General features: G+C 38.3%; 1 protein-coding gene across 15 annotated transcripts in view; it reads left to right on the top strand.

Moving 5' to 3' along the window:
* Window positions 1–17,598, top strand: part of GPATCH2L (G-patch domain containing 2 like) — a 66,981-nt gene that overhangs the window by 40,616 nt on the left and 8,767 nt on the right. For 6 of the 15 annotated variants that reach the window (XR_004478344.2, XR_004478324.2, XR_004478358.2 and 3 more), the window contains one exon: window positions 5,599–5,693. The exons of 4 other annotated variants lie outside the window; for them this stretch is intronic. Coding sequence is in view for 6 of the 11 variants with exons in the window: in XM_033409799.2 (XP_033265690.1) it covers window positions 5,599–5,693 (95 nt within the window). In the remaining 5 variants the exon portion in view is untranslated. Of the gene's footprint in view, window positions 1–5,598; window positions 5,706–17,598 lie in introns of those variants that run through there. 5 more of the 15 variants (XR_004478334.2, XM_033409756.2, XM_033409653.2 and 2 more) reach the window with 2 other exon arrangements.

Below are 17,598 nucleotides of genomic sequence, written 5' to 3' on the forward strand. Positions count from 1 at the left end.
AGTTGTGGCTCACGGGCTCTAGAACACAGGCTTAGTAGTTGTGGTGCACAGGCTTAGCTGCTCCACAGCATGTGGGATCTTCCCAGACCAGGGCTCAAACCCGTGTCCCCTCCATTGGCAGGCAGACTCTCAACCACTGCACCACCAGGGAAGCCCAAAGAGCAATATTTTTTAATTAAACTTTTTATTGAAGGATAATACACATACAGAGAAGTGTACAAAGAAATATACACCTGATGAATTTTCATGAAGCCATATCCAAGCAACCTAGCATCTAGATCCAGAAACAGAACATTAGCAGAAAGAATCCCAAAAGTTCCCTGTGCCTTTTCTAGTCACTGTCCCTCTTCCCCCACTACCCACAGCTCAAGGGTAACCACTGTCTTGTCTAATAACATAGTTTAGTTTGAAGAAATGGTGTTAACATTTAATCTGAAAAGTTTTGGAGAGTCCTTTAGTGAGCTTAAGGTAAAGAAGAAAGGAGCATGGCTGTAAACTGTTACCCTTTGTTTGACTTGTTTCTCTTTCTGAAGGTCTTTAGGAGAAGCATGATTGAATTAGAGCAAAGAGCTTGGATAGTTTATACTCAAGTACCTTGTTTGTGGAAAAGATGGAAGTTCTATTCTGTACATTTTTCTGTTTTGAGGAGAAACAAAATTTGTAGTGTCACTTTCTTTTCTGCCTGTGTCTTTGGCTTCAAAGGGAATTATCACCTCTGCATTTAGACCTGTCTACCTTTGATGTTCTGTCCTCCATGTTTCTAATTATTAAATCAGCATGCTGATTTAGACTTATTCCCAGGACTCTGTAGGATATGAAAAATGGATTATTTCCCTATTTTACATGTTTATACTTACATTTCACTTTGGGGTTTCAGAATTAACTATTCTTGGAGTACCTAACTTACAGTTAACTCTTTTGCCGTATAGATGTAAATGATCAATATAAGGTGATTTGGTGGAATTTTCCAAACCACAGGCTTTATATTGTAAATATCTACCTGTTGTAGTGTTCTTTGCATTCTAAAAGTTTTCTTATGATTTCAGTCAAATTCTTTTATTTTCTTATTTATAAGTTGAATTGACTCCTAAGCTTTTGCTCTTTAAAGAGTGTGTGTGTGTGTGTGTGTGTGTGTGTGTGTGTGTGTGTGAGAGAGAGAGAGAGAGAGAGAGAGAGGGAGAGAACCTACGTGCATACACAGGCCCATATGCGTTTTTAAAATTTATTTTTTTTATTTATTTATTTTTGGCTGCGTTGGGTCTTCGTTGCTGTGCTCAGGCTTTTGTCTGGTTGCGGCGAGTGGGGTCTACTCTTCGTTGTGGTGCATGGGCTTCTCATTGGTGGTGGCCTGTCTTGTTGTGGAGCATGGGCTCTAGGCGCGCAGGCTTCAGTAGCTGTGGGTCACGTGGGCTTAGTTGCTCCACAGCATGTGGGATCTTCCAGGACCAGGGCTCGAAGCTGTGTCGCCTGCATTGGCAGGCGGATTCCTAACCACTGCACCACCAGGGAAGCCCTCCATATGCTTTTAAACTGTGGAAGTTGCCAGATTGGGGACCTCTGAATAGGAAAATTTGCCCATTCAACAGTAGTCTTGTTGCCTTGCCAACTAGGTTCTTTTAGATTTGACTGAGGTTTCAGTTTTAAGACTATTAAGCCATGAGATTGAATCCCCAACTAGGACTACGAATTAGGAGTTCATCTGATATAATTTTATTAGAGTCCTTTTTATATGTTTTGTACTCTGGCTATGTTTTAAAAATTGTGGTAAAATATCATAACATAAAATTTACCATTTTAGGGAATTCCCTGGCAGTCCAGTGGTTAGGACTTGACACTTTCACTGCTGTGGGCCCGGGTTCAATCCTGGTGGGCAACTAAGATCCTGTAAGCTGTGCGACATGGCCAAAAAAAAATTTTTTTTACCATTTTAACCACCTATAAGTGTACAGTTGAGTATTTTGTTTTTAGAACTTGTAGTCATTCGTATCAGTTTTATTCAACAGATATTTAGTGGGGATCAGCTATATGCCTTGTGCAGAAGTTGGTAGGTCACTGGAAAATTACGAAAGAAATGTAAATATAGTCCCTGTTCTCAAGGAGATTAGCCTCATTAGGGAAAAAAGATATGTATACACCGGTTAAATAATGATTCATGGTAGATAAGGCCTAAGATGTTCAAGGAAAGCTTTGTATAAACATGAGGCTCAGCTTGGTCCTTAGTCAGGGGTAGGATCTATCTAGGTTGAGAGGAAGGAGGAAGTAGGGAACTAAAATAGCATACCAGCGTCCTAGCTATGGCAATCAGAGAAGAAAAAGAAATGAAAGAAATCCAAATTGGAAAAGAAGAAGTAAAACCGTCACTGTTTGCAGATGACATGATACTATACATAGAAAATTCTAAAGATGCTACCAGAAAACTACTAGAGCTCATCAGCGAATTCTGTAAAGTTGCAGGATACAAAATTAATACACAGAAATTTCTTTGATTTCTGTACACTAACAACAAAAGATCAGAAAGAGAAATTAAGGAAACAATCCCTTTTACCATTGCATCAAAAATAATATAATACCAGGAGTAAACCTACCTAAAGAGGCAGAAGACCTGTATTCCGAAAACTATAAGACACTGATGAAAGAAATCGAAGATGAGACAAACAGATGGAAAAATATATTCTTGGATTGGAAGAATCAGTATTGTCAAAATGACTGTACTACCCAAGGCAATCTGCAGATTCAGTGCAATCCCCATCAAATTACCAATGGCATTTTTCACAGAACTAGAACAAAAAATATTAAAATTTGTATGGAGACACAAAAGACCTGGAATAGCCAAAGCAATCTTGAGAAAGAAAAACAGAGATGGAGGAATCAGGCTCCCTGACTTCAGACTATTCTACAAAGCTGCAGTCATCAAAACAGTATTGGTACTGGCACAAAAACAGAAATACAGATCAGTGGAACAGGATAGAAAGTCCAGAGATAAATCCATGCATCTGTGGTCAATTAATCTACGACAAAAGGAGGCAAGAATATACAATGGAGAAAAGACAGTCTCTTCCATAAGTGGAGCTGGGAACACTGGACAGCTACTTGTAAAAGAATGAAATTAGAATATTCTCTTAGCACCATACACAAAAATAAACTCAAAGTGGATTAAAGACCTAAATATAAGACCAGATACTATAAAATTCTTAGAGGAAAACATAGGTAGAACACTCTTTGACATAAATCACAGCAATATCTTTTTGGATCCACCTCCTAGAGTAATGAAAATAAAAACAAAAATAAACAAATGGGACCTGATTAAACTTAAAAGCTTTTGCACAGCAAAGGAAACCATAAACAAAACAAAAAGACAACCCACAGAATGGGAGAAAATATTTGCAAACGAATCAACTGACAAGGGATCAATCTCCAAAATATACAAACAGCTCATGCAGCTCAATGGCAAAAAAAATAAACAACCCAGTCAAAAAGTGGGCAGAAGATCTAAAAAGACATTTCTCCAAAGAAGACATACAGATGGCCACAATGCACGTGAAAAGATGTTCAACATCACTAATCATTAGAGAAATGCAAATCAAAACTACAGTGAGGTACCACCTCATGCCAGTCAGAATGGCCATCATTAAAAAGTCTACAAATAAGAAATGCTGGAGAGGGTGTGGAGAAAAGGGAACCCTCCTACATTGTTGGTGGGAATGTAAGTTAGTGCATCCACTGTAGAAAACAGTGTGGAGGTTCCTCAGAAAACTAAAAATAGAATTATCATATGATCCAGCAGTCCACTCCTGAGCATATATCCAGAGAAAATGTGTCTGTCATACAGAGTGAAGTAAGTCAGAAAGAGAAAAACAAATACCATATTCTAACACATATATATGGAATCTAGGAAAAAAAAAAGGTTTCTGAAGAACCTAGGGGTAGGACAGGAATAAAGATGCAGACATATAGAATGGACTTGAGGACACGGGGAGGGGGAAGGGTAAGCTGGGACAAAGTGAGAGAGTGGCATGGACATATATACACTACCAAGTGTAAAGTGGATAGCTGGTGGGAAGCATCCACATAGCACAGGGAGATCAGCTCAGTGCTTTGTGACCACCTAGAGGATGGGATAGGGAGGGTGGGAGGGAGACACAAGAGGGAGGAGATATGGGGATATATGTATATATATAGCTGATTCACTTTGTTATAAAGCAGAAACTAACACACCATTGTGGAGCAATTATACTCCAATAAAGATGTTAAAAAAAAGATACATGCACCCCAATGTTCATTGCAGCACTATTTACAATAGCCAAGGTATAGAAGCAACCTAAATGTCCATTGACAGAAGAATGGATAAAGAAGATGTGGTACGTATATACAGTGGAATATTACTCAGCCATAAAAAGGAATGAAATAATGCCGTTTACAGCAACATGGATGGACCTAGAGATTATCATACTAAGTGAAGTAAGTCAGACAAAGACAAATACCATACGATATCACTTTTGTGTGGAATCTAAAAAGCTATACAAATGAACTTACTTACAAAACAGAAACACGTAAAAAGCAAATTTATGGTTACTGAATGGGAAAGGTTGTAGGAGGGATAAATTAGGAGTTTGGGATTAACACATATACACTATTATATATAAAATAGATAATCAACAGGGACCTACTGTATAGCACAGGGAACTCTACTCAGTATTCTGTAATAACTTGTATAGGAAAAGAATCTGAAAAAGAATGGATATATGTATATGTTTAACTGAATCACTTTGCTGTACACCTGAAACTAACATAATATTGTAAATCAACTATACTCCAATATAAAAATAAAAGTTAAAAAAAATAGCTTACCAGCTATTTCATTGTTAAGTCCATTGCCTTTCAGAGAATCTTTTGCTTTTCTAGCTTTGAAGCTCTCACTCTTTTTTTTTCTTCTGGCTGCGACGTGCGGCATATGAGATCTTAGTTCCCTAACCAGGGATCAAACGCACACCCCCTGCAGTGGAAGCGCAGAGTCTTAACCACTGGACCGCCAGGGAAGTCCCCCCCCCTTTTTTTTTTTTAAAATAAGCTGAATATTCAGTTGAGGGAACATATTTTTGCCACATAATGTTTTTAAAAATCACAGAAGCTAAACTTACTTATTATGTAATATAGACACTATTAAAAATCCAGATTTATAGTGATAGAAGGGTTAAACTTCCTATTAAAATTCTGTGCAAATATCTGTGTTCATGTAATGTTAAACTTTTCAATATATTACCAGTTGGGAATAGGTATTTCATTAGTGAGTTTAGAACAATTTCGGTTATAGTTTTTATGAAAAATAATTGTACAAAAAAGAGCATGTAATGAAATACATACTTATTGAAATTAATCATGAATTCAGATAAGAAGTTTACAGTGGGTATATATAGTATATAAAGAATAAGTTATGATTAATTCTGAATAAACTTGTACTGACGCTTGATGGCAAAGGATGGTGCCCATTTTGTTAGTCTATGTCTATAATGGGTCAGGGGTTTCATCTGGGCTGAACATATTCTCTTACAATAAGAATTACGAAGTTAAAACAGTATTTTTTCTTTCTCATATCTGCAGACAGGCAAACATACACCTAGGACCGCCATGTTCACGTGACATCAAGAGGAAACGGAAACCTGTGGCTACAGCATCTCTGTCCAGCCCAAGTGCCAGTAATTATATATGTAGTTATCCTTTATTGACCACCTACTGTGTGTCAGGCACTAAATTATATGTTTTATATACCTTTTCATCTCTGACCCTGAAGTCTGTGCTTTTCCACTGTGTCTTACAGCTTTCTTGAGTTTGAATCCCTATATTCCACTATCAACAGTCTTTAGTCATCTGTACTTTTGCTCTAGCACAGACAGGAAATTAGGTGTGTGGTAATGAAAATCCTGGTAGGGTGGCAGTTTAGTCAATAGCGAAGGAGCCATATGGATTTATTTACTTTCATGTTTGGTATACAGCACAATACATTATCACTGTTTTAATGTCTAGTAGAGTTCTAATATTCTACCATTCAAGAAATTTCTAATTAAGTTTTCACGTTAAAACTTAAGGTTTTCTAGGCAAAACTGGTTCATAGAAACCAAAATAATGGTTATCTTCAGTGGGAGGTAGTGACCAGAGGAGGACATAAAAAAGTCTTCTGGGATGCTGGAAATACTTTATATCAAGAACTTGGTGGGGATTACATGAGTGTGTATACATGTAAAGATTCACTGAGCTGCACATTTACATACATACAGGTATGTTATCCTTAAATGAAAAAAGGGGAATAATTACGTATTTATATCAGCAAGAATACTGGATGTCTATAGATATTTTTCTTTGAAGTTAAGAGAAGATAATTAAATGTAATTATTAATCATAGGAAATAATACTTTGTGTATTTCAATACATTTTGGGGTGAATTGCTCTGGTTAAAAAGGGCATATCTGCTTGTAGGACCTATCAGAAATACCTATGGTTATTTTCTTGATGATGGTGAATTCACTCTGAGGGAATTGAGCATATCATAAATTATTTTATTTTCTTCAGAAAATACTATATATTATATAGATCAAAGCAATTGATGCCTGAGTAAAGAGTAGACCTCAGACAGATAGGAACTCTTATTTCTCTAACTTTACTTAGTAAGTTTCAGCATACTCTGAAATTGACCTGTTTGAGCTTCTGTTTGGAATGGTTGCTTGGCAGTGGTTCATACTGAACATTCTTAACCATGGGTCTGATGATTGTAGTAAGTTTTTCTTAGGGATTTTCACATGGCCGTGCTCTGAGCTGAACATTTTACATGAATTATTTCACTTAACCTTTGCAACAACTTTATAAGGCAGATGCTGTTTTTACTCCCAGTTTACACATGGGAAAATTAAGGCTTAGAGAGGTTAAATCACTCACTGAGGTTATATGGTTAATAAATTGTAGAGCCAAGATCAGACCAATTTCCCTATGACTCTTGAGCTGCCCTCTTAAACACTGCAGGTGTTTGGTCTTGTATACGACAGAATTGGTTCCAAACCATGACTCCATGTCAAAACCCAGATCCTCATCCAGTCTGTGGAATTGGAAGCAATAAAACACAGTCTTTATCTTTTTGTTCTTTTTTTCCCTCTTAATATCTAGCTCTATTTTTAGCTTTTAGTTGTTTATAAGAGAAGAGCTGTTGAGAAGTTTATAATCCTTATTCCATATTCAAATCAGGAAATGTACTGGGAAGTATTAAACAAGACTTGAGCATTCAGCATTTCCCCTACTGAGCCCAACTCCTCTCACTTGTTGACTCAGGCCTGCTTCACTGAACATTTTTTTTGTTTTCTATCCACAACCTGAGTGCCCCATGGAGGTGAAGGACATAGCCCAAGCCCACGCCATCAGTCAGTAGAACAAATGGGCTTGCTCTGCCTAACGTCGGGCCATCTCGGATTCCACCTCTTTTATAGAAATGAGTGATGAAGAGAGGTGCGTTCCGCTTTGCCGCTGTATTAATACACATCAGGGGCCAGCTCCTGCCATTAAATCATGCTCCTGCATACATCTGTTATCAGACTCCTCACCAGTGTGATGAACAAGACTGCAGATAGAGGCTTCCTTGTGTCATTCTTTATAGGATTTTCCTAAAAGAATAAATAGCTCAGATCTCTGCCAACACTCTCTCCTGTCACTGTGATGAATTCAGCTTCTTTCTTAAACATGCAGCCACAAATCTTTTCCCTTTTCCCCTCCCCCACTAGTGGAAAGTTTTAAGTTGACTGCATTTAAAGATATTAATAAGGCTAGAAAGGTGAAGAGCAAAAGGGAATAACATGCCTTCCTGTCTTTTTCGTACTAATATTAACAAAGGCCAGGGAAAAGGACCTTTTCATAGGGTCATTAGGTAGATCCATCTTGAAAGTGTAGCACCTCTATTTTCTTCACTTTATCTCCACTCCCCTTCCATCTATGGCTTTATAACATGCAGGTGCCTGGTGTACAGATCCACCCCTGGATCCTAGTGAGTAGCTGTGTTAACCTGCTTTTCAGATCGATACACCAGAACAGGGAATGCCCACCAATGTCTCCCTCATGCTGAAGTGTACCAGCTGTCATATATTTTCTTAAAGATTGTAACTGGAAGAGAAAAAAGGGTTATTTTCTCTAAAATTTGAGAGACTTAAGTAGTTATAAGAAACATAAGGAACTCAGATGAAAACATGACTTCTTTTCCTTGAGATGATTTTCTTCATTAGAACGGCAAATCAGAGCTTTGGGTGGGCAAATCCCATTCCTTCATAAAGTAAACACATGGGGCTTCCCTAGTGGCGCAGTGGTTGAGAGTCCGCCTGCCGATGTGGGGGACGCGGGTTCGTGCCCCGGTCCGAGAGGATCCCACATGCCGCGGAGCGGCTGGGCCCGTGAGCCATGACCGCTGAGCCTGCGCGTCCGGAGCCTGTGCTCTGCGGCGGGAGGGGCCGCAGCAGTGAGGCCCGCATACCGCAAAAAAATTTAAAAAATTAAAAAAAAAAAAAGTAAACACATGGCTGTAGGTGAAGGAGAATTGGGATAATAAGATATTCTGTTAAGAGCCCTGACTTTTTTTTTTTTTTTTTGGCGGGATCTTACTTCCCTGACCAGGGATTGAATCCGTGCCCTCTGCAGTGGAGGCGCGGAGTCCTAACCCCTGGACCGGCAGGGAATTCCCACGAGCCCTGACTGTTTTGGCCATCCAAGAGCCATTTCTGACCTTCTTCACCCTGGGATAGGATATGTGTCCTTAGAAGGGTACCCAACAGTTAACCTGTTAATTAGTTACATAAGATTTCAAATACCAGGCCAGCAATGCTAGCGGTGCATTCACAAGGGCAGGAATTTTTACCTGTCTTGCTCACTGCTGTACCCCACTGCATCTAAAAAATAATGCTCCACACATAGAACAGTCTCTAGATATTTGTTGTTTGAATAAATGAATAGAATCTTAAAGATGAAACAGTTATTCTCAATATTATTCTAATCCTGTGATTGGATTCAGTAGTAGTTCCATTTCAGGTTGGCCCTTGTCTCAGGAGTCATAGGGCAGACTCTTATTGCCTACTGTGCCTTTTAATTAAGTTTAAATGTTTTCTAAAGTTAAAAATGTTTTTTAAAATAAATATTGAATGGCCACAAAAGAACATTTATAGAAAATGTATAAGATATAAAGAAAACCAATACAGCAACTATCCATATACCCACCATCCACTTTAAGAAAAGGAACATCACCTTTAAATTTTTCTTCCCACTCTCCTCAGAGGTAACCATTATCCTGATATATATTTTTGGTTAATCATTTGTCATTCTTTGTTTTTTTCAACTAGTTTTGACAGACATATGTATCTCTAAGCAGTATATTGTCTAGTTTTGCATGTTTTTGAACCTTGTGTAATGGAATGTTGTATTTTATAAGTTACAAGTTTCACCCATTTATGTTCTTGAGATTCATTCAGGTCTTATCCTACCAGAATCCATTCATTTTCTTACTGCCATATGTATGGTATTCCATTTTATCAGTTGACAGATATAATACAATTAACTGTTCTTGATGAACATTTCAGTGATATTCTTATGCTCTTTTACGCTATTGTGAAAAGTACCGCACCATTCTTCAGGTGAACATATGCAAAAGTTTCTCTTGGCCATTTCACAGTTCTTAGGATAGCTATATCAAAAAAAAGAAAAAAAGTTCTTGTTTGAAGGATGTGGAGAAACTGGAAACCTTGTGCATTGCTGGTGGGCATGTAAAATAATGCAGCCACTGTGGAAAAAGATACGGTAGTTCCTCAAAAATTTAAACATAAAACTACCATGTGATCCATGGTAGTTCTGCTTCTGGATGTATACCCAAAAGAATTGAAAGCAAAGATTCAAATAGATATTTGTACACCCATGTTCATAGCAGCATTATTGACAGTAGCCAAAAAGTAGAAACAACCCAAATGTTCATCGCTGGATGAATGGATAAATAAAATGTGGTATATACATTCAGTAGGTTATTACTCAGTCTGAAAGCCTTCATTATAAGAATGAAATTATGAATGTTACAACATGGATGAAGGCAACATGTTAAGTGAAATAAGCCAAACACAGAAGGATGCATACTGTATGATTCCACTTATAAGAGGTACCTAAAACAATCCAATTTGTAGAAACAGAGACTAGAATGCTGGTTGCCGGGGGCTGCAGGAGGAAGAGAACGTGGAGTTATTGTTTAATGGGTAGACAGTTTCCATTTGGGATGATGAGAAAGTTCTGGACATGGATGGTGGTAATGGTTGTGCAACAATGTGAATATACTAAATGCTACTGAACAGTATGCTTAGAAATTATTAGAATGGTACATTTTATATATATTTTACCATAATAAAAAATATGTAGCAAAACAAAGTTTTTCTAGGACAGAGTTTTTTTGTTTTGGTTTGGTTTTTTTAACATCTTTATTGGAGTATAATTGCTTTACAGTGGTGTGTTAGTTTCTGCTGTATCACAAAGTGAATCAGCTAGCTATACGTATCCATATATCCATATATCCCCTCCCTCTTGCATCTCCTTCCTACCCTCCCTATCCCACCCCTCTAGGTGGTCACAAAGCACCGAGCTGATCTCCCTGTGCTATGCAGCTGCTTCCCACTAGCTATCTATTTTACTTTTGGTGGTGTATATGTGTCCATGCCACTCTCTCACTTCGTCCCAGCTTCCCCTTCCCCTTCCCCATGTCTTCAAGTCCATTCTCTACGTCTGCGTCTTTATTCCTGTCCTGCCCCTAGGTTCTTAAAAACCTTTTTTTTTTTTTTAGCATACGGTATTTGTTTTTCTCTTTCTGACTTAGAGTCTGCAGACTCTAGGTCCATCCGCCTTCACTACAAATAACTCAATTTCATTTCTTTTTATGGCTGAGTAATATTCCATTGTATATATGTGCCACATCTTCTTTATCCATTCATCTGTCATTGGACACTTAGGTTGCTTCCATGTCCTGGCTATTGTAAATAGTGCTGCAATGAACATTGTGGTACATGACTCTTTTTTTTTTTTTTGCGGTACGCGGGCCTCTCACTGTTGTGGCCTCTCCCGTTGCGGAGCACAGGCTCCGGACGTGCAGGCTCAGCGACCATGGCTCACAGGCCCAGCCGCTCCACGGCATGTGGGATCCTCCCGGACCGGGGCACAAACCCGCGTCCCCTGCATCGGCAGGTGGACTCTCAACCACTGTGCCGCCAGGGAAGCCCCATGACTACTTTTGAATTATGGTTTTCTCCGGGTATATGCCCAGTAGTGGGATTGCTGTGTCGTATGGTAGTTCTATTTTTAGTTTTTTAACCTCCATACTGTTCTCCATAGTGGCTGTATCTATTTACATTCCGACCAACAGTGAAAGAGGGTTCCCTTTTCTTGACACCCTCTCCAACATTTATTATTTGAAGACTTTTTGATGATGGCCATTCTGACTGGTGTGAGATGATACCTCATTGTAGTTTTGATTTACATTTCTCTAATGATTAGTGATCTTGAGCATCCTTTCATGTGTTTGTTGGCAATCTGTATATCTTCTTTGGAGAAATGTCTGTTTTGGTCTACTGCCCATTTTTGGATTGTTTGTTTGTTTTTTTTGATATTGAGCTGCATGAGCTGCTTGTATATTTAGGAGATTAATCCTTTGTCAGTTGCTTCATTTGCAAATATCTTCTCCCATTCTGAGGGTTGTCTTTTTGTCTTCTTTATGGTTTCCTTGGCTGTGCAAAGATTTTTAAGTTGCATTAGGTCCCATTTGTTTATTTTTGATTTTATTTCCATTATTGTAGGAGGTGGGTCAAGAAGGATCTTGCTGTGATTTATGTCATAGTGTTCTGCCTATGTTTTCCTCTAAGAGTTTGATAGTTTCTGGCCTTACATTTAGGTCTTTAATCCATTTTTGTTTTACTTTTGTGTATGGTGTTAGGAAGTGTTCTAATTTCATTCTTTTACATGTAGCCGTCCAGTTTTCCCAACACCACTTATTGAAGAGGCTGTCTTTTCTCCCTTGTATATTCTTGCCTCCTTTGTCAAAGATAAGGTTACCCTATGTGTGTGGGTTTATCTCTGGGCTTTCTATCCTGTCCCATTGATCTATATTTCTGTTTTTGTGCCAGTACCATACTGTCTTGATTACTGTAGCTTTGTAATATAGTCTCCAGTCAGGGAGCCTGATTCCTCCAGCTCCGTTTTTCGTTCTCAAGATTGTTTTGGCTATTAGGGGTCTTTTGTCTTTCCATACAAACTGTAAAAACTCTTGTTCTAGTTCTGTGAAAAATGCCATTGGTAATTTGATAGGAATTGCATTGAATCTGTAGATTGCTTTAGGTCGTGTTGTCATTTTCACAGTGTTGATTCTTCCAATCCAAGAACATGATATATCTCACCATCTGTTTGTATCATCTTTAATTTCTTTCATCAGTGTCTTACAGTTATCTGCATACAGGTCTTTTGCCTCCTTAGGTAGGTTTATTCCTAGGTATTTTATTCTTTTTGTTGCAGTGGTAAATGGGAGTGTTTCCTTAATTTCTTTTTCAAATTTTTCATAATTAGTGTATAGGAATGCAAGAGATTTCTGTGCATTAATTTTGTATCCTGCTACTTTACCAAATTCATTGATTGGCTCTAGTAGTTTTCTGGTAGCATCTTTAGGATCCTCTATGTGTAGTATCATGTCATCTGCAAGCAGTGACAGTTTTACTTTTTCTTTTCCGATTTGAATTCCTTTTATTTCTTTTTCTTCTCTGATTGCTAGGGCTAAAACTTCCAAAACTATGTTGAATAATAGTGGTGAGGTGGGCAACCTTGTCTTGTTCCTGATCTTAGTGGAAATGCTTTCAGTTTTTCACCATTAAAAACGATGTTGGCTGTGGGTTTGTCATATATGCCCTTCATTATGTTGAGGTAAGTTCCCTCTATGCCTACTTTCTGCAGGGTTTTTATCATAAATTGGTGTTGAATTTTGTCAAAAGCTTTTTCTGCATCTATTGAGATGATCATATAGTTTTTATCCTTCACCTTGTTAATATGGTTTATCACATTGATTGATTTGCGTATATTGAAGAATCCTTGCATTCCTGGGATAAACACCACTTGATCATGGTGTATGATCCTTTTAATGTGTTGTTGGATTCTGTTTGCCAGTATTTTGTTGAGGATTTTTACATCTATGTTCATCAGTGTTAGCGGCCTGTAGTTTTCTTTTTTTGTGACATCTTTGTCTGGTTTTGGTCTCAAGGTGATGGTGGCCTCATAGAATGAGTTTGGGAGTGTTCCTCCCTCTGCTATATTTTGGAAGAGTTTGAGAAGGATAGGTGTTAGCTCTTCTCTAAATGTTTGATAGAATTCGCCTGTGAAGCCATCTGGTCCTGGGACTTTTTTTGTTGGAAGATTTTTAATCATAGTTTCAATTTCAGTGCTTGTGATTGGTCTGTTTATAGTTTCTATTTCTTCCTGGTTCAGTCTTGGAAAGTTGTGCTTTTCTAAGAATTTGTCCATTTCTTCCAGGTTGTCCATTTTTTTGTCATAGAGTTGCTTGCAGTAATCTCTCATGATCTTTTGTATTTCTGCAGTGTCAGTTGTTACTTCTCCTTTTTCATTTCTAATTCTGTTGATTTGAGTCTTTTCCCTTTTTTTCTTGATGGATCTGGCTAATGGTTTATCAATTTTATCTTCTCAAAGAACCAGCTTTTAGTTTTATTGATCTTTGCTATCGTTTCCTTCATTTCTTTTTCATTTATTTCTGAACTGATCTTTATGATTTCTTTCCTTCTGCTAACTTTGGGGTTTTTTTGTTCTTCTTTCTCTATTTGCTTTAGGTGTAAGGTTAGGTTGTTTATTTGAGATGTTTCTTGTTTCTTGATGTAGGATTGTATTGCTATAAACTTCTCTCTTAGAACTGCTTTTGCTGCATCCCATAGGTTTTGGGTTGTCGTGTTTTCATTGTCATTTGTTTCTAAGTTTTTTTGATTTCCTCTTTGATTTCTTTAGTCATCTCTTGGTTATTTAGTAGCGTATTGTTTAGCCTCCTTGTGTTTGCATTTTTAAAGTTTTTTTCCTGTAATTGATATCTAGTCTCATAGCATTGTGGTCAGAAAAGATACTTGATACGATTTCAGTTTTCTTAAATTTACCAAGGCTTGATTTGTGACCCAAGATATGATCTATCCCGGAGAATGTTCCATGAGCACTTGAGAAGAAAGTGTATTCTGTTTTTGGATGGAACGTCCTATAAATATCAATTAAGTCCATCTTGTTTAATGTGTCATTTATAGCTTGTGTTTAATTATTTATTTTCATTTTGGATGATCTGCCCATTCGTGAAAGTGGGGTGTTAAAGTCCCCTACTGTGATTGTGTTACTGTTGCTTTCCCCTTTTATGGCTGTTAGCATTTGCCTTATGTATTGAGGTGCTCCTATGTTGGGTGCGTAAATATTTACAATTTTTATATCTTCTTCTTGGATTGATTCCTTGATCATTATATAGTGTTCTTCTTTGTCTCTTGTAATAGTCTTTATTTTAAACTCTAGTTTGTCTGATATGAGAATTGCTACTCTAGCTTTCTTTTTTTTGTTTGTTTTTTTGGTTTTTGTTTTGTTTTGTTTTTTTTGCGGTACACAGGCCTCTCACTGTTGTGGCCTCTCCCGCTGTGGAGCACAGGCTCCGGACACATAGGCTCAGCGGCCATGGCTCACGGGCCCAGCCACTCCGCGGCATGTGGGATGTTCTCAGACCGGGGCACGAACCTGTGTCCCCTGCATCGACAGGCAGACTCTCAGCCCCTGCGCCACCAGGGAAGCCCTCTAGCTTTCTTTTGATTTCCATTTGCATGGAATATCTTTTTCCATCCTCTCATTTTCAGTCTGTATGTGTCCCTAGGTCTGAAGTGGGTTTCTTGTAGACAGCGTATATATGGGTCTTGTTTTTGTATCCATTCAGCAAGTCTTTGTCTTTTAGTTGGAACATTTAATCCATTTACATTTAAAGTAATTATCGATATGTATGTTCCTGTTACCATTTTCTGAATTGTTTTGGGTTTGTTATTGTAAGTTTTTCCATTCTCTTGTGTTTCCTGCCTAGAGAAGTTCCTTTAGCATTTGTTGTAGAGCTGGTTTGGTGGTGCTGAATTCTCTTAGCTTCTGCGTGTCTGTAAAGGTTTTAATTTCTCCATCGAATCTGAATGAGATCCTTTCTGGGTAGAGTAATCTTGGTTGTAGGTTTTTTCCCTTTCATCACTTTAAATATGTCCTACCACACCCTTCTGCCTTGCAGAGTTTCTGCTGAATGATCAGCTGTTAACCTTATGGGGATTCCCTTATATGTTATTTGTTGCTTTTCCCTTGCTGCTTTTAATATTTTTTCTTTGTATTTAATTTTTGATAGTTTGATTTATATGTGTCTTGGCATGTTTCTCCTTGGATTTATCCTGTATGGGACTCTTTGTGCTTCCTGGACTTGATTGACTATTTCCTTTCCCATATTAGAGAAGTTTTCAACTATAATCTTTTCAAGTATTTTCTCAGTCCCTTTCTTTTTCTCTTCTTCTGGGACCCCATATAATTCAAATGTTGGTGCATCTAATGTTGTCCCAGAGGTCTCTGAGACTGTCCTCAATTCTTTTCATTCTTTTTTCTTTATTCTCCTCTGTGGTAGTTATTTCCACTATTTTATCTTCCAGGTCACTTATCCGTTCTTTGGCCTCAGTTATTCTGCTATTGATTTCTTCTAGAGAATTTTTAATTTCATTTATTGTGTTGTTTATCATTGTTTGTTTGCTCTTTAGTTCTTCTAGGTTCTTGTTAAACATTTCTTTTATTTTCTCCATTCTGTTTCCAGGATTTTCTGTCATCTTTACTGTCATTACTCTGAATTCCTTTTCAGGTAGGCTGCCTATTTCCTCTTCATTTGTTTGGTCTGGTGGGTTTTACCTTGCTGCTTCATCTGCTGTGTATTTCTCTGTCTTCTCATTTTGCTTAACTTACTGTGTTTTTTGGGTCTTCTCTTCACAGTCTGCAGGTTTGTATTTTCCATTGTTTTTGGTGTCTGCCGCCAGTGGGTAATGTTGGCTCCGTGGGATGTGTAGGCTTCCTGCTGCAGGGGACTGGTGCCTGTGTTCTGATGGATGAGGCTGGATCTTGTCTTTCTGGTGGGCAGGACCATGTCTGGTCGTGTGTTTGTGACCTTATTATGATTTTAGGCAGCCTCACTGCTAATGGGTGGGGTTGTGTTCCTGTCTTGCTAGTTGTTTGGCATGGGGTATCCAGCTCTGGAGCTTGCTGGTCGTTGAGTGGAGCTGGTTCTTAGAGTTGAGACGGAGATCTCTGGGAGAGCTCTCGCCGATTGATATTACAAGGGGCCGGGAGGTCTCTGGTGGACCATTGTCCTGCTCTCAGCTCTCCCACCTCAGAGGCTCAGGCCTGACACCCGGCTGGAGCACCAAGACCCAGTTCTTGGAGAAGGGGCCCTTGCAATTTCTAAGGAGCAGGGTTTCTTTGTAACTGCTGTGTCCATGAGATCACAAAGAAAGTTCTCATTTTCTGAAGGAAATGTATCCAGAGAAGCAGATTGCACTGTTTCCATAGTCTAATTCCTCTTCTTTGGATAGGACTCCTCAAAAAGGTAACAAGCCAAGAATCTAGGACAGTGTTTTCACCATGGTTGGTGAGCATCTAGTAATGGTAGTTATAGTTTTATGAAATTTATTTTCACTTAAATAGGAGTGAATGAGCACATGTGTGTGAGAAATAGAGAGAGAGAGAGAGATTTGGGTGGTGATGTCAGATGTATTTCTTGCTGCTATGGTTCAGTTTCCAAAATGTTTGAAAGCCACTACCTTCTAAAAACTCTTGTATATGTGCCATGGAGTTAATAGCTTTCAAGGTTTTTTTTTTTTTCTTTCTGAAATTTATGTTTGAATGTTGGGTGTACCTGTAAATCTGAAATAAACCCTTGGGTGCACTATGATATAATCTAATCTTTTTCATTAAGAAAAAAAAAGTATTGGTCATGACCCACTACATTGATTTTGTGACACATAATTTGAAAATTACTTTTCTAGGTTATATTCCTAGGAATGGAATTATTGTAACAGGATAAAAGCGAAACTTTTTAACATTTTGCTCTATTTTAGTGTCTATATTTGTTTTCAACAGTGGGGGTATGATGGTGGTTTGTACTGCTCTGCTCAGGGGGCATTTGGAGATGTGAGGACAGTGTTTCGTTGTCACAATGACTGGGGAATGCTTTTGGCATTCAGGGACAGGGTCCAGAATGGTAAGTGTCCTAAAAAAAATAGGACAGCCCTGCACAAGCAATGATTATCCTGTCCAGAATGTCTTAATGTGCTTGTTGAAAAACCATGGGCTTGGTGTGTGATTTTTCTACCATTTGCCTTATTATTCAGTATTTATTGGTGACACCGTCATATTGGAGGCATAGGATGTTGTAGAAAGAGCAGAGGGCTTGGAGTCCAGTATATGAGTTTGAGTCTTGCTACTTAACCAGCCCAGTTGTGTCCCTGAACAAATTATCCGCTTTCTCTATGCCTC

This window comes from Orcinus orca, chromosome 2, assembly GCF_937001465.1.
Source record: "Orcinus orca chromosome 2, mOrcOrc1.1, whole genome shotgun sequence".
In the NCBI taxonomy this organism is placed as follows: domain Eukaryota; kingdom Metazoa; phylum Chordata; class Mammalia; order Artiodactyla; family Delphinidae; genus Orcinus; species Orcinus orca.